Source organism: Mastigoproctus giganteus, chromosome 1 (assembly GCF_048544385.1).
Source record: "Mastigoproctus giganteus isolate SK-2022 chromosome 1, ASM4854438v1, whole genome shotgun sequence".
Taxonomy (NCBI): domain Eukaryota; kingdom Metazoa; phylum Arthropoda; class Arachnida; order Uropygi; family Thelyphonidae; genus Mastigoproctus; species Mastigoproctus giganteus.
In genome coordinates this window covers 202,954,312-202,972,960 of record NC_143575.1, presented here as the reverse complement: position 1 = coordinate 202,972,960, position 18,649 = coordinate 202,954,312, and the positions used below count along the sequence as shown (strand labels likewise).

Sequence of the window (18,649 nt, the reverse complement as noted above, 5' to 3'; positions counted from 1 at the left end):
ATTTGCAGACGATACAAAGGTTGGCAGGGTTGTTAATGTCAATAATGATAGCACGCTACTGCAACAGGATCTGAAAAAGTTGAGCAGATGGGCTGAGAGGTGGCAACTGAAGTTTAACATTGACAAATGTAAAGTACTGCATATGGGTAGCAATAACCCCAGAGTAACATATCAACTGGGTGGTACTACACAGGGTAGTGGAGAATGAAAAGGACCTGGGGGTAATTGTGCCATCAGATATGAAGTTTTCTAAGCAGAGCAGAGAGGCTGTAAGAGTAGCTCATGGTGTCTTGTCAATTATATACAGGAATTTTGCTAGCAGGAATAAAGCAATGGTCAGGCCACACCTTGAGTACTGTATACAGGTCTGGAGGCCTCATTTTAGGAAAGATGTGGAGCTGCTGGAATGAGTACAGAGAAGGGCAATGAGATTGGTGAGTGGGACAAAGGGTTAGTGTTACCAAGAAAGGCTTAAGTTCTGCAAATTGCAGCTTCTGGAGACTAGGCACCTGCAAGGTGATCTAATTGAGGTGTATCCTTGAATGGTTTGAGCAAGCTCAGTGCTAATGGGATTCTACCTCTTGCTCAGATTACTCACCTGAGTGGACATAAATTCATATTGAGGAAAGACAATTGTAGAATAGATCTGTGGAAATTTGCCTTTAGCCAGTGGGTGGTTGATAGTTGTAACAAATGTCCATCAGTTGTTGTGGAAGTTGACAACTTAAATAAATTTACGACTGAACTAGGCAAACATTTGGAGTAAATGGATGGGTGAAATAGGAGGGTTTTTTTTTTTTTTTGGCTGATGCTATATAAGTTTGCTTTCTTGCACCATATACCTCTACTAATACTGAAAATGAGCTTTAACTCATACTAAGCCAAGTACCTTTGGACGAGGTGTCATTTGTTATGAAATAATTATGCACCTTTCCTCAAAATGTGTGGAACACCTGCCCCTTCTGTATAACAGAATTTTTATTGCAGAGCTGCTTCTGAACATATGATGCAATGCCACCATCCTTGCTTTTGCTAAGCCAGGAAAGGATCTTAAATTTCCTACTATTGACCTGTTGCTCTGACTAACTGTTTATGCACAGGCCTGGAGAGAATAGTTAACACTTATCTTATACACAGTGCAGCAATTGGAAAACGAGATTGATGCTAGAAAAAAAAAATATAATTCTATGTATGAGTAAACTAACCTTGCTTTATTCAAAGTAACTTTCTCTCATGTCCACACACTGAATGCAACAATCATGAAGCAACTCTAACGACAGAAGGCTGTTACTGTTACATCATTCAATGTTCTTGTTACAGCTATTTGAATGGTGTCGACATCATGAAAATAACAGCCTTTCAGTGGTGCCTTGAGATTCAGGAACAAAAAGAAGTCATGTGGGCTAAGTCTAGTGAATATAGTGGGTGAGATGTTTGTTTGTTATTTGGTTTTTAGGAGCATTAACAACTAAGGCCATATTGCTCCGGGGATATGCAGTGGTCATTCCCTGACCTTTCCGCATTCTCCGTATTTGGTGGCACAGGCTCGAACCCTGATCTAATCAAGAAGCTTGTGTTATGCACTGCTGCTCCTGCCCACCTGGCTATGGAGGTGCCAGTGGGTGAGACAGTGTGCAGGCTCTTTTGCTAGCAAAAAACTCCCAAACAATGAGAGCTTGTGGCTTGGTGCATTGTCATGCAAGAGGAACCAAATGTCGTGTTCTCCATACTGAGGCCACACACGACAGTTTCTCTGTAACAAACATTTAAAAACTTCCAGATAGTAGGCAAAATAACACTTTGGCCATTGAGCACAAACTCTTTATGCACAATTGCCTTGTTATCATAGAAAGTGATGAGCATGGTTTTGATTTTTGACATTTCTCCGACAACTTTTTTGGCTTTGGGGGAGTTTGCCAACTTCCATTCTGCACTTTGTCACTTTGTTACAGAGCCGTATTGAAAACACCATATCTTGTCACCCATAATCAATTCAGAAATTTGGATTTGCTTTCATTGAACTGAGTTCTCTGCAGCGTTCAACTTGTACCTGACGCTGACCATCTGTTAACAAATGTGGAACAAACTGTTCACAGACCTTTGTCTTCTTCAAATCCTGGGTTATTATTTGTCGAATGGTTTCCTTATTAATGCACAGATCTAAAATCGTTCAGAGCATTGCATCTCTGTCATTGGTAAGAATTTCCTGCACCTTTTTAAATTAACTCTAGCATTCAAACTATTTTTGCTAGGCCTGGATGTTCATCATCTTCGGTGATTCTCTTCCATGGACGAAACATTTGTGCCACCAGAACACGTGTACGAGACTGACATTTCTTTTCATACACTTGCTTCATTTGAAATGCTTCCGTGGCACTTTTGTCCAGTTTGCCCTTTGTTCCATTGTCCCTCCATGACACAGACACAGGAGAGATGTGCAGTTCAGGCTCACACTATGTTCTGAAATGGTGGCAGTTTCCACTAATCTTGAGTGCAGTGCTCAAAGAACAATCACTCTTTCATTTCATGTTTACTTCTAGTAAATGGTAGCACCAGCACTCGTGTTATAACATCAGTCTACTTTTCTAATTGCTGCACTGTGTATGGTATTTAGAATCAACTTTTTCTCTTCAGCATACAGTAGGGCTTCCAAAGAAACAGTTCCACTCTGGACAATTTCATTAGTCTCTATACATCCAAGATGCTTTCCTAAAATGAGAACGCATGGTATCTGTGTTCTTTTATATAGAAAAAGTATATGACACAACTTGGAGATTTGGAATTTTAAGAGACCTTTATAGCTGCAGTCTTAGTGGTTACTTCCCCATTTTTATTAAAATCTTTTTATCCATTATGTCTTTCCAAGTTCATTTAGGTTCCTCTGTCTCTCAACCTTTTGTCAAGAGGATTGAGGGAGTACCAGAATGATTAGTTTTAAGTGTTGCGCTTTTTGTCATCAAAGTGAATTCCATCACAGAACAACTTCCTCCAGTGGTGAACAGCATTCACCTCTGCTGATAGGCCTGAGTGCCAAGCAATTTTTCCCCAAGCGATATATAGAGTGATTTTTCCAGTGATTTTGTTCTGTTTAATTTCCTGTGCCTTTCAGTTCATTGTAAGTGGTTCTGTGTTTCACAGATTTTGAGTAAGAACACAGAAAGGAAAATCACCTATCACCTTTCTTTTCTTAATGTATTTATTACTTTCCTCACTAACCAACCAACTTTTCTAGCTGCTTAGTCACTAGGTGGCACTACTCCTGCTTCCATGTGGTAGGGCCAGTAACCTGGGGGAAAAGCTATCCTCCAGTGCAAAAAGGAGCAACCATGGATATAAATGAGTCCACCTCTAGAGCCATCAAGCTCAAGGCCAGACACATCAACTGATAATGATTTGAACCAACTCAGAAGGCTTCGAAGGGAAGCACAGTGTCATGACATGCCAAACGTTTTGGTAATACACTCCCTATGCACCCAGCCTGTGGGCAAGTTATCACCATTTCTAATTCAAAGATATTTAGAATCCATTGCCAGATTACCAAAAATGGTGAAACAATTGCAATTGGGAGACCTCATTGAAACAGCTTCCTCAAAACTCTGAATGACTGCTAAAAATGAAGATATTTAGTGGGCTACCAGTATCTGTCACTCCCCACAACACCTTAAATTCATCTAAAGGTGTTATCACAGAGTGAGACCTATTTACAGTCTCTGAGGAAGAATTAGTTCAAGAATTTATCAGTCAAAAAGTGATCAATGACCAAAAAAGATGGAAATGTCATTTCACTAGATCTATCATTTTAACATTTAGCACTCCAGAATTGCCATCCATGGTTTTGGCAATTCTGGAGTGCACATTTAGCACTCCAGAATTGCCATTAATCAGATTTGGGATGTAATGGCAAATTTGGCAGTTTGAAGTTGGCTATTTAAACTGCTGAATTTGCCCTTACATCCCAAACCCAATTCTTTGCTTTAAATTCCAGAAATATGGCCACTCTCAGCAGGAATGCAGAGGGGATGCCATCTGTCCAATTTGCAGATCAAAAGGTCATACACAAACAGATTGTTCAGCCTCAACTCCCATTTGCCCCAACTGCAAAGAAAGCCACCCTGCTATTTCCAATTTTCATGTGAAATGTGGAAAACTGGAAAAAAAAAATCCAAAAGTACAAAATTGAACATAAAGTCACAATCCTGATGCATTCAGACAGGTTATGATGGCCATGCCTAGTCAGTCCTATGTGCCTCACACCTGGTGCTATTTGTCAACTGCATTTCAAAGAGATGTGTCAATTCCACCCAGCACTTCTCTTGCTAACTGGGTAAAGCAATCCTATCAACATCCAGAAAAGACACTCCTCAAACTGAAACCAGTGAAGCCATTAACGCTCAATTCAGTATTCCAACTGATACTCCACTGGTCTCAAATGACACAGAAAAATTGAAAACTGCTAAAGACTCCAAGAAAACTGAAGCACCCACCAACTGTATGGAAGTGGATGAACACCAAGGTTATGAGGAACCCATCCTGGAACTTCATGCTAACAGCACAATGGATACTAGATGCCCATATTCCCAAAAAAAAACAGAAAAAATGCTCCTTACAAAAAAAGTCAGATGAATCATCCTCAACTAAACCAAAATAATGCAAAACATCATACAATAGAACTGCAGAGGACTATGCAACTATTCAGATGACTTGAAGGATTTACTCACCAAATTTAATCCCATAGGAATGCCTATAGGAAACATTCTTGTCACCACAGGTCTCACCAAAATTTTCAAATTATAAAATGTACAGACGATCTGAATCTCCTGCACGTGAAAAAGTAGCTGTTCTTATCAATTCTAATATTCCATCAAGGCCCATACAATTACAAACCATCCTAGAAGCTGTGGCAGCTTGTTTTGCAGTTGGTAATTCAGTTACCCTTATCTCTGTTTATATTCCACCATCTGTGCAATTTCCCCATTCGGAACTGGAAAATCTCCTTACACAACTCCCAACACCAGTTTGTCTTTTCAGTGATTTAATGGCCACCAATGGCCAATTTGTAAGAGGCAAATTGATTGAAGAATTTTTAAACAATAATGATCTTAACATACTGACCTCTGAATCCATCACCTATATCCTCCTAACTACAGGATTTACTTCTGTAATTGACTTGTCAGTTTGTTTAACTGATCCCTTTAATAGCGATCATTTCCCAATTATCTGCTCATTACAAACAGGGATAACTGCAAACCCTAATCAGAGATCCACTTGTAAGTTCAAAATGGTGAACTGGGATGGCTTTTCTGCCAAAATATGTCTAGACAGACTTTATGTTCAAAAACAACCTATTAATGATGTAACTGCATACATAACCAATTAGATTCTGACTGCAGCTGATGCAGCTATTCCAAAAACCAAGACATATCATATTCATTGGAATTACTGGCAGAATACAGATTGCCTTCATGCCAAACAGGAGAAAAACCGTACATGGAGTAATTTCCAAAAGTATCCTACCACAAGTTGCTTAATCACTTATAAGAGACTTAAAGCAAAGAAAATTAAATGGAAAGCAAGAGTCATGGATTTCCTTTGCCTCAACCATCACAAAAGACACTGACACACGGCTCACCTGGAGAAGGATACAAGTCCTAAATGGCAAATTTCTTCTGCTGCCCTCTCTGATACTTCATTGAAAAGGGAAAGACTTATCTACTCCTGAAGAAGGGCGCCTTCGTAGCCAGGTGGGAAGGAGCAGCAGTGTGTAACACACGCTTCTTGATTAGACCGGGGTTCGATCCCATCACCACCAAATATGGAGGATGCGGAAAGGTCAGGGAATGACCACCGCATATCCCGGAGCAATATGGCCTTAGTTGCTAATGCTCCTAAAAACCAAATAACAAACAAACAACATCCTGAAGAAGTTGCTAATGCACTAGTAGAATAATTAGCCACAATCTCTGCTTCTGCTTCCTATGCATCCACTTTCCAAAACATTAAAGCAGGTGCAGAACAGCATAAAATCAACTTACTTCTTCACATGCTGGTCCTTTCCTTAAACCAACACTTTACATTAACAGAACTCAAAGAATGATTAAAATGATCATCCCATAGTGCTGCACTCCCGGATGGTATTCATTGCATTATGCTGAAGCATTTACCTGAAAAGGACTTGCATACCTTCTCTCATGAGCTGCTTGGGTAAAATTTTTGAATGGATGATTCACACCAGGCTCACTTACATCCTGGAGTCACAGAATCCCCTGCCAGATCATCAGTATGGCTTTCGAAAAACCAGATCAACCTTAGACCTGCTCATCAAAACCAAATGTCACATCCTCGATGCCTTTGTCAGGAAACGTCATCTAGTCACGGTCAACTTAGATCTTGAAAAGTCATTTGATACTACTTTGCCTCATGGTATTCTTATGGATCTTTACCATCTGGGACTTAAGGGCCATTTGCCTGAAATAATTCAAAATTTCCTGCAATTGCATTCTTTTCAGGTCCAATATAAAAACATTTTCTCTGCTTCTCACATTGAGGAAGAAGGAGTCCTACAGGGATCGATACTTAGTCAAACATTATTTGCAATCTGAGTTAGCAGCATGACAAAAGATATCCCAAAAACTATTAAAACTTATATGTATGCAGATGACTTTATCATTTCTTGTCAGTCTCAAAGTATCAATACCATCGAGCAGCAACTCCAACTTGCCATGAACAAAATAGAATCCTGGACTTCTCAGAATGGTTATTGATTATCAGAAAAGAAATGCACTGCCACTCACGTATCTCTATATGTTGCATTTATGTGTTAAAAATCAGGTTATGGGTCTCCAGCATACATATCTGCCAGAAACAGTGTGTACTTCTATAGCTCTACCATACCACCACAGGCTATCTGAATTGCCACTGGAGAATTTCGAACATCTTCTGTCCAATCCTATATGTGGAAGAAAATGAACCATTGCTATCATTTCATTGGAAGCAGTTATCCCTATAGTATGCTTTAAAATTTTAATTACTACCAGACCATCCTACATGGATATCCATTTGAGAAAACTTGTATCCCTCAAATGGCCAATTGTCCTTCGGTATTCATGTCCAAACACTGTTATAAAATTTCTATATCAACAAAGTTGCCCAAACAGCAAAGCAAACCTTTCCATTTTGGCTCGTGTTCCAACATGAGCCAAAATGGAAGGGTTTGCTTGAACTATGGGTACATGATAGGAGTCAAGTGCTGTTTCTGGTGTGTTATAAATGGTACATGGATCTGAGGAAAACACAAGATCTAATAAATTCTCTCCTATTGTGGGGAAGTCAATGATTTGGTGTATACTGATTGCCACAAAACTGTTTGGCATCCTCACTAGGAGATTGGACATCTGAGGGGAGAGATTGAAGTCTTGTGAAAGCCTTGGAAAAGCCATTTACTTCATAGATGATTTCAGCATCCGGTTGTCGTGCAATATAAATGTCAGTTTACACTGTATTTTAACACACGAAACTAAACATTCTGATTTCTCGCCAGTTTACACAGTTGACTTGAAGTCGGAATCATGTAGCATTTGCTGCCTCTCTTTCCAGATGCTACTATATACTATATCCGAGCAGATTTTCCTGAATGGAGAAAATACATTGCAGAGTTACTTGCTATAGAACTTGCCAATACCAATGGTTTATTAAATTTACTGATTCTTTGAGCATATTACAGGCTTTATTAGCTTTGAGATACAGTTGTCATCTAGTGCTGTCTCGGATTGAGAAGATGATACATTCTGTTTCTGAATTTAACATTTGCTTCTGCTGGAACCCTAGCCATATTAGGATTAGGTAAAATGATTTGGCCGATACTGCAGCCAAATCAGAAATTCCTACAAATAATCTTGATCTGTCAGTTCCTGTACAGACTATAGGCAAATAATGCACAACAGGATATATTCCCATTGGAAAGATTCATAGAATAGAGAGACAACAAATAAATTATATCAGATAAAGCCTGTGATTAAAATATGGCAATTATCTGAACAGGAATTGTAAAGAGGAAGTTGTTTTTGCTTGACTCCGAATAGGACACAGTCATCTTATATATTATTTTCTGTTGAGGGCTGATGATCCCCCTGTGTGTGTCTTAAGACACCATTTTAACTGTAAAACATATTTTAACTGACTATACTAATTTTACCAGTGCACAAAATGTTTTACTGCTTTTACCCATCTTACCAAACCTTATATTAAGTCAGATTTTATCAGACAATGACCAAGTGTCAGCTGTTTTGAATTATTACAAATTATTAACTTTAAAAAATATGAATAACATTGAGCATTTATTTTTAGTTTTATTAATGCTGTGTCAGATTACTCTTTACTCTGTTTTATACTTGCATGTATTTTTTTTTCTCTTTTACTTTTTATGGCATGCTCATGGCACACTGCAGCCTCAGTCACTTTTGCTCCAGTAAAACAGACACCAACCAACCTAACCTTCAATACACCATTTCGTAATTCAATCATAGCTGAGTCTTCTTACTGCTCAATATGGCTATACATACCAAATCCTTTAAGAATACTTTGTGTCAAAAAGATGGACACTCACAAATGGCTCAGTGTGATGCTAAGGACCATGAAATCATTTGCTGCTTAGTTCAATATCTTGCCTCACAGAAGCATGGCTGGAACAAAAAGAGGAGACTTTTGCATGCACCATTACTGCAGGCTGATACAATCCAGGGTCAACCGGAGGGGTGGGGGTGGCACTTTTCTGTAAGACCCCCTCTAGTAAAGATGGAAAGTCATGTTTGCAACAGTTCTTTGTGCCTTTGAAGGTCTCTTAGTAACATGGTGTTTTCAATAGCACCCGCATTGATATTGCAATAATTTATATTCCATCTCGACCAGACGCCAAAATCATTGACGAAGTAACTGGCTTTTCCAAGGGTTCCACAAGACTGCATTCTCTCCCCTCAGCTGTCCAGTCTCCTAAGGATGCCAAACAGTTTCGCAGCAATCAGTATACACCAAATCATTGACTTCCCCACGAGAGGGGAGAATTTGTTAGATTTTGTGTTTTCCTCAAATTCATGTACCATTTATAACACACCAGAAACAGCACTTAACTCCTGTCATTTACCCATAACAATCCTTCTTCACCTGCCTGCACCAGACTTCAATGTTGACCAGAAAATACATGCAAAGTGTATTTTGAGACCAAAAGAGCTGGACGTAGACAAATGCCTTACAACTGTGACAGCCATCTCATGGACAGTATTGAAGACTTGCGATGAAGAACAAGGTTTCGAACTCCTGACACATTGGATTGCCTCAACCTCTAAATATGCAGCCTCTAGGAAAGTTACCATCTCAGATCGGTCTAGAGGCTGGTGGACACCTGTGCTCAATGAGAACTTTAGACTGAAACAATTGCTCCTCAAGAGGTGAAAAAATTCGGGCCTAGTGACAGATAGGGTAACATACTCTAGAGCAAGGGCAAAGTTCAATCAAGGGCAAGGTTCAATTTGGCAGCTACACTTGATGCTACACTTGCAAAAAGAATTTTTCCCCATTCTCAGTACTGTAATGAGTTTCCAGACCTGATTGATCCTGAGGCATGGATGAACTTTATCATGAGGTTTGATAGAAATGGCCTTGATCTGGATGCAGTGCTTTGTGTGCCCAATGATGGGTTCAAAAGTATATGCTCTGTAATATAGCTATCACTAAGCATCAGCTTATTACTGCAATCAATAACATGCTGTTGTTGATTGCAGTAATAAGCGGTAAGTTGTTGATTACAGTAATCAACAACAGAAACAAATGCTATGGGGGGTGGACAAAATCCCTCAGTTCATGATTAAGTGCTTGAGCCCATTCATTATCTGCCCACTACTCTAATATTCAATATCATTCTGCCTGGAGAATTCTTCCCATCTGTGTGGAACATCTACACCATAAGACTGCTGCCAAAGATCAATACCCCGAACTACAGCCAAGTGCTTAAGGCCAATCTCTCAGTCCTCATGTCGCCTTAAACTGCTAGAGAAAACAATGCTCATAACACTGACTAGTCACATGCTACCTCAGAAACTTTCTCAGATATATTATGCACTGTCTGACAAATCAACAATCAGAAACCTCTAAATGACAGCTAACCATATCAACACAGCATTCGAAGAAAGATCTGAAGTATTGATAACCTATCTGGACTTGGAAGTGGCTTTTGATAGTGTCAGCATTTCGGCACTCATAAAGCATTTCCAGTCCTTTTACAATATTGAAGGTGAACTCTTCAAGTTCTTGACATCACTACTGACCAACAGGATTATTACACTGTTGAGGGCTGGACCTATCAAAGAAACATCAATACAGGGAGGAGGAGGAGGCACTTTATCAGGCCTCCTATTTACTGCCATCATTGCCCTGCTTGTAAACAATGGTTTAAAGATGCTAACCACAATAAAGCCTTTGGATAATGTGCAAGATGTAGTAAATGCAATTAACAGCAGCCTCACTCAATTAGTTAACTACTTTAAATTCTTTGGTGTGAAGATTAATCCAGACAAGCTCACTTGTGTGATCTTTTCATTGAAGCCTGAACCAACAGTCATTCAACCTTCACACGAAAGAAAATCATCAAAAGTGTAGCAAAGCAAAGCATCGTGACCTCAGGGTGATCTTTGACACAAAATTATGGTTCAACTACCATCTTGAACAACTACGCCTGCAATCGAGTCAAAATCAACGAATGGCAAAACAGCACCTTTTGTGTGTCACAAACACAGGCACTACAAAGAGATACATACAGACTGCCATTTTCTAACATGTCCTCTACGTAGTAGAAATCTAGGGTTCTGCAACCAAAACTATATGCAGCCAAGTTTTGGTTACTTAAATGGGCCACATGGAAGTCTCAGTTACCCCCACAGTAGCGAACCACAGCGATGGCCATGGCTCTTTTTTTTGATTTGGTAGTTGTTGGCGCATCGGCTTCTGTGGCCATGTTGCACCTCCCAAGGTTTTTGCAGTACTTTGATCCAAGCCCGAAGCGGGAATCGAAACCCCCGACCTTTGGGTTGCCGGGCAGGTACTTTACCCACTCGGCTAGCCCGGTCGGCCCATGGCTCTAGGGCTGCAATGATTGAGAGCAGAGATGGAAGAACGACGCCTGACTTTCACAGTGAAAATGCTTACGGGAAAGATCTCCACTCCAACATCTGGGATGTCATCCTGTTCAGCCCATGGGAGACTGCATATGTCTGAGAGATTTCTGCCCTCACAAATGTTAACAAGGATACAGTCACTGGATGTAAATCTGAACCAGTTTTCCTGTGACAAACAGTACAGGCGAAGGGTCCTAATGCAAGCACATGATCTGCTCCCTGCCCAGTAATGTACTGTGATAAAACTCTTTCAGTGCCACTCTATCTGCGAACCACATATCCTCTTTTCTAGATGTATGGAGAACTTGCTCACATGGTATCTGTTCATGGATTTTTATTTTATTGATTTACTGTTACTATTTTATTATTAGCATTATACAGGGTTCAGTCACAATATTATGACCACCTACCTAGTATCCAGAATATGCGTCTTTCGCAGTATGCACCGCAGTCAGCCACCATGGGAGAGACTCAATAAGTCCCTGGAAGGTTGTAATGGGTATCTGTGACCATGCAGACTGCAGTTCACCCCGGAGTTCCTGTAGGTTCTTTGGTGGAGGATCCATCCCTCTGATGTGCAATTGAGGCGGTCCCATAGATTTTCAATTGGATTAAGATCCGGGTAATTCGGTGACCAAGGGAGTAGCTTGAAGTCTTCATCGTGCTCCTCAAATCACTCACAGATAATTCTGGTAACATGGCATGGTGATAGATACTATCGCCCCCAGGGAACACGGTCAACATGTACAGGTGTACCTGATCAGCGATGATCGATAGGTAACCATTGACATTCAGGGTGCTCTCCAGAGGTATCAGTAGACCCAAGCCATGCCATGCCATGCCATGAAAACATTCCCACCAGCCTGCCTTCTGCCAACAATCGTGCCCAGGTGTCTGTTCTTGGAAGTTTCACGCCTAATTACGCCACCGTCCATCCACTCGGAGGAGCAGAAACCATGACTCATCGGAGAAGGCCACCCAATATCGACATTGGACTCCGGCCAGGGTCCAGTGTCGGTATTGCTGTGCAAACTGATGCCATTGTTTGCGATGAACAGCCATCAGTATGGATGCTGTCACCAAGTGTCTGCTCCGGAGCCCAATGTGCAACAGGGTTCACTGCACTGTCATGTTGGAGACCTTTCTGGTGGCCCCATGGTTCATTTGGACGGCCAGTTGAGCAACAGTAGTGTGCCGATCAGTCCTGACCAACAGTTTCAGCCGACGTTCACCTCTGGGATCAGTGGCGCATGGGGCTCCACAATTGGCATATTGGGTCATCAAAACTGTCCCATTTGTCCAGTCTTGATACACTTTCACCACTAGCATGTGAGCATTTCACAAAGTCTGCTGTTTTGAAAATGCTGGCACCCCTGGCCCGATAGCCGATGATCATGCCTTTTTCCAGGTCTGATAGGTCGCGTGCTTTGCCCACGACAGAGGTTGTTACTGTGTTCACGGATGCTGAAGATCAAACCTTATATGCTTGTGGTGTGTGAACTTGACATGTACGCTGTATGATTCACTAGGCATGCGTGATGTCTGCATTGGAGGGTGGTCATAATATTGTGACTGGACTCGGTATATTGTGTTACTCAATATTATTATTTTATCATATTTTTATCCATGGGATCCCCCCCCCCCCCGGCAGCATGCCGTGATGGGTATATTGTATGGTATATTTACGTACAATAAAGATTAATGTATGAAGGGTTGAGATTCATAGTGGTGTAATTAAGTCAGTCTATTCTGATTTTTGAGAACAAGGTATTTTGTGTTTGCATTCATAAAAAAACTCAAAAAATTTAATTTAATGAATTGTGATACACTTGGAGGTTAAAAAAACTTTAAAAATTTACATGAGCTTGACAATTTTTGTTAATATTCAATTTTTTGGTCAGCAGTGCTTATATAATTGACTTACACCATTATGTTTCCATGTAGTTTACCTATTTTGAAATGATAAATTACTGTAAGGAGACAACTGTGTTATTGAAACTATGATTTCATACAGAAGAGATCATTTTTTACCTGTAAAAAGTACACTATAACAAAATTTTAAAAAACCTGAGCAATTGGCAGATTGGGAATTTTTTGTAAAAATAGTTAAGATTGTCTTAATTGTTGCAGAATGATCATAAAAAAAGCTAAGATGAACATAATAAATTTAATTATAATGTAAAAGATGGTTGCAAAATTAAAAAAATTTATAGTTGCTCTTTGTTGATGTTCTCATTTTTTAAAAAAACCAATTAAAAAGTCATCACTAATTTGATAATCATAAAACACTGTCACCACAAACAAGCTAATGTTTATGCTTCATCTTCTTCCTTATAGTCAGATAACAGATCTAGATCATCAACTTTTTTTGGGCTTCTAATGCCTTTAAAGAAGGCATGATGAACTGGAGGGATATATTTGAGAAGGTATAGCATGTCTCCTTTCTTTAGAAAGTTCAGCATTCTGGGACCATCATATAACTTTTCTTGTTCAGTACTTTTCAAGCTCTTAGGTTGACCCTCCTTATTGGGTTTGACATTCAGTTTCCTGAAAGGGATGTCTTCATCCAATGTACACTTGTAGAAATGTGAATGGGTTTTCCTTTTTTATAATGGAGCTACTGTATTTCCAACCAGTTTACATTTTCACCTTCAACATTCTTCTTCCATTTTGTTATGCCTTCTGTTTTCAAAAAGTCATCTTGTTGCATCCTTACAATCATAAACCTATTGTGTCTTCTGGTAGACTTCATAGTATCATACCGTCCATCCGGAACATAGATAATCTTGTTTTTTTCAGCTTGCTCAATCAGCCCAAAATCTGAGTCATTCGGAAGGTAAGAGTGGCCAGAAACCATGAATTTGTGGTCTATAACTTCAACTGAAGTTTCTTGAATCAGTTTAGTTTCATTAACGATAAGGATACCTTGTTCTGATTTTGGCCAGTGCATTGCTGTATATCATCACATGGTTTTTTTTGTTCAATTTAATATGCTTAGTCAGGCAAGAAGCAATCTCTTGTGAACCTCTGGATGCAATAGTCGCATCCCAAACGTACATGTAGCCAAGGTTATTTGTGACATCATGCAAACCTAAATTATAGCATTATATATTGTGCCTATATTAGGCCTCAGAAACAGTTAGTTTTGGGAATGGCAGAGCTTTTTGTAAATCTATTGTGATTGTATAGATGTCAGAATTTTCTCGGGCCTTTTACTCATCAGCCCTTTTGTTGATTTCTTGCTTTCTCTGTCAAATGCAAAACATGTTGCCCTTCCAAATCACCTGGACTGTTCATACTTGCCACATGCCTTGCAAGTGTCCTTTCGAGGAACGTGAAAATGTAAATTAAATTCTTTGCTCACACCATTCACAATAAAGCATATACATTTTTCTTACATTCAAGTCAGGGCTAAGGAACTTCCTGTTTGGATTATCTTTTCGAGTGTAATCAACTTTGAAATGCTGAGAACATATTATTGTGATCCTTAAGTAACTGTTTTTGTTTGTCAGTTATCTTTTGTAATGCTACATGTTTACCTCTTAAATATTCTCCTGCAGACTTTCCCTTCCTTACTTTTTCTAAAGCTCTTGTCACCCTTCCATCAGATACAACGAAAGTGTCAAGAAAGCATTATTTACAAATATGTACTGTGGTATTTTCTTTTTGAATGTCAGACAGATTTGTACATTGCTTTCCTCCCTAACTGTCATTCTGAGGCCACCTTTGCTTTATAGGTTCATGATGTATAAGACTGCATAAAGATGCATTTTGTTGAGAAAAATTGGCCATATATATAAAATTATCAAATTGCTTTCTCCTTTCCTCTTCTGTTAAGGAGTCTATGCATCTTTTTTTACAACCACAATCTAAATTTTCAAACTGCTTACACTCAACTTGTCTTCCTTTTGAGTCATCTGGCTGCAGCTCTTTTTGACTCTTTCTTTTTACATTTTCTTAGTCTGAAGGAAGTTTCCTGGCATGCTTCTTCTATTTGGTTGGCCTCTTGACATGCTCTATTTCTTGAGAATTCAACTTAAAATCCTCCATTTATTGAGATTTCAACTTAAAAGACATCTATCTTGCTGCATGAAAATATGAAATATGAAAAGACATCTTGCTACAACAATACAAACTTGAAACATAACCTCATAAACTGTTTAAGAACAGGATAGTGTAAGTCAGACTTACTTTGCTATGATTCTAAACCTTTTGCTCATATTGTAAACTATTCAAAATAAGTGCTGGCATCTCTTGGTTAGAACTGCAACTTTGACTTACTTTGCTATGAAACTAAACAGTGGACTTGGAGAAGGCAGGAAATATGAAAAGCTCATATTTATAAAATTTCTAGCTTACACCACTATGATTCTCAACACCCCATATTTTACTGCCAATGAGGACACCCTGCATACTTTCTCAAGCATCCCAGCAGTGTAAAGAGGAAAAAGATACAAAAACTAAAGGAATTCCTGAACATATCATACCAAGAAAAATGAAACAATGCCTCTTGATATGAAAAGCAGAAATAGCAGCAGCAAACCTTCTTACTCCCAGAAGGTTTCAAGAAGATATTTCATTGGAACACAAACTAAAATGACTATTCCACTTAGAGTCATTTACTACTATTGCATGATATTTATTATGCTTCCAAATAATGAGCTGCCACACCTATATCTGTACCCCCTACTGCACCTCCCTCTCCCAAAACCCAGTTGCAAAGAAAACCCATAGAAATCTCACATGCTTTTATGGATGAAAAAGTTAAGGTTCTACCTGATGAATCAATTTTGGAACTTTTTTTGCCAATGAAAAAATGGCTGTCAGTCAACAGCCATTCTTCCCCCAAAAGGATAAATCCAAGACAGAGAAAAATGAGCACTCAGAACTTTGGAAGCTGACCAATGGATCCACCAAGCCCAGCCAATTGGCTAAATTTCTACAGTAGAACTGCTATGGATTCTGCTAAAATGTAGATGACATCAAGATCCTTGTGCGAAAGCAAGAACCAATATGCTTTTTCTTGCAAGAGACATATCCGAAGACAAATATTTACTCACACTTCCATAAAGTTTATTATTCTTACTTTGTATGGATAGAAGAGGGAATTAACCTGTCTATAGAGAAGTTGTTATGCTTGTGGATCATCAGATCCATATCAGCCTTTACTACTACTACTTACAACAAAGATAGAGGCCATAGCAATCAGAATTACTGCTGGGCTTTTATTTACAGTATGCTCAGTTTGTTTTGCCATCCTGGACAAATATCTCCAGTGAGATAATGTTGATCATCTAATGGAATTGCCTTCCCCTATTTTGCTTTTTGAGGATTTCAATGTACCTAATACCATGATGGGAATTGCTGACATTAATGGAAATCACTGTATTATAGATCATATTATGGCTGCCAGATTTATGGTGGAGAATCTTTTTTTTTTTACTCAATTTAACACTTCTTCATCAAATGTAAAAGTCACACTTATCATTTTTTGACTCACAGGTATTCTTTATTGAATTTTCTTCATAGTCAAATGGTAAACCAGGAATACTGCAAAACAGTTCTGTGGTGATTACACAGTGCTCTTCAAAGAAAACAGCTGGAAAAGTGGGTGTCCTGGAACAGCACTTTATCACTGTGTTCACTCATCTGCCATACATATTATATTTAGCTCCTTAGGTTTTTTTTTTATTTGTTTCCCAAATTGAAGTCCTCTTGAAAGGTTGCAGATTTGCAATGACTGAAGAAATTATGCAGAACACAACACAACACAGGAGCTATCAGCAAATCCAAAAGAAGCCTCTTTCTGGAAGTGTTCCTCTCAGGAACACTTCCAGAATATGGCATTGGAATCAGTGCATGCCGTGTTCTGGAAACTAGTTTGAAGATAATAGAACTAATATTTAGTAAATAATAGTTTGAAGATAATAGAACTAATATTTGGTAAATAATAGTATGAATATAATAGAACTAATATTTGGTAAATAATAGTGTGAATATAATAGAACTAATATTTGGTAAATAATAGAAGCTTACCAAAATAATGGGTAAGCTTCTATTATTTAATAAATATTAGCTCAGTTCCCAAACTTTTTTGATCTTACACACACACACACACACACACACACACACACACACACACACACACACACACACACACACACACACACACACACACACAGTGCAAAATGAAAAAATTAATCCTTCAATCCAAATGGATTAATCTGTTTGAAACACACTTACAGAAAGCTAAAGATATCTTTTCACATTAAATTCACCTTTATTTGACAGTATTGTTGTTGTTGTTCTTCTTCTTAGTTGCTTCTCATTCATCCCAATTTCATGTAATGACAGTAAACAATGAATATTGTGAGAACTAATTAAATATATTAAATTTCACAATCATAACCTTTGAGTGCTTTCTTAGTTTGATTTTTGTGAGAGTCATACTTAGTTATACATTTTGAAATTATCACAATCATGTTAAGGATATAATCAATTTATTGCACTTTGTATTAGCAGTGAATAAAAATTTATCAAAATATTACTCATTAATTTTTAGGTCTCATGAAAGGTGATGAAATAATGGTCATTAATGGAGCTATTGTTAGTGATTTGGATATGATGTATATTGAGAGTGTTCTTCAGGAAGAATTGTCACTGTGTATGATGATGCGATCATCACGAACAGAGCCCCCTGACTTAGCTAGTGCAATGAGGACTACTGATGATTATATTGAATCCCTTGTTTGTCCACCTCCTCCCAGTGATAGTGGTATTAGTGATGAAATGATAGGAAAATTAATTGTTCCTTCTCCTGTTTGGGGTAAGAAAGGTTAGATTCCTTTCTCTTACTAAAATTTATAGGTGTAATTATCTTTTTATTTTTAGTCATTGAAAAATTATGTTTTGGTAATCATATAGCTTTCATAGGTCTACATGTGTGAATGCCAAGCAATATCATTAGTCAATATAATCACTTTTCTGTTAATTTCATTAGTTTTTAATGTTTTAACTTGAGCAGGCACATTTGGTTTCTTAAAGCCCCATTATAGACATTTCCTCTTTATTTTTTTTTTCATGGGCAGCAGCACCACACGTTAAAGTTAAAATGTTATATCTGTAGACAGGTGGGAAGGAGCAGCAGTGCATAGCACACACTTCTTGATTAGACTGGCATTCGAGCCCATCACTACCAAATACGGAGGATGCGGAAAGATCAGGGAATGACCACCGCATATTCCTGGAGCAATATGGCCTTAGTTGCTAATGCTCCTAAAAACCAAATAACAAACATATCTGTAATAGCAATAGTTATTTTAAAAATTTTCATAATCTAAGTGGTTACTCTGGCTGAATTTGATGCCACACTTTTAATCCCAGGGACTCACATCTGGTGAGTATGGGCTTGGCACACCCAGGGTCCTGAGCTGAATATCATCATTCTTCTCCTCTACTTCTGACTCTTGTTCTCTCTCTCTCTCGGC

At 38.7% G+C, this 18,649-nt stretch overlaps 1 protein-coding gene across 7 annotated transcripts in view; it reads left to right on the top strand.

The window, feature by feature from the left end:
* The window catches only part of LOC150091454 (protein still life, isoform SIF type 1-like), a 1,372,582-nt gene that overhangs the window by 973,805 nt on the left and 380,128 nt on the right, over positions 1–18,649 (top strand). For 5 of the 7 annotated variants that reach the window (XM_090375616.1, XM_090375656.1, XM_090375631.1 and 2 more), the window contains one exon: positions 17,725–17,997. In XM_090375616.1, the coding sequence (XP_090231742.1) occupies positions 17,725–17,997 (273 nt within the window). The remainder of the gene's footprint in view (positions 1–17,724; positions 17,998–18,649) is intronic. The other 2 variants (XM_090375640.1, XM_090375623.1) reach the window with 1 other exon arrangement.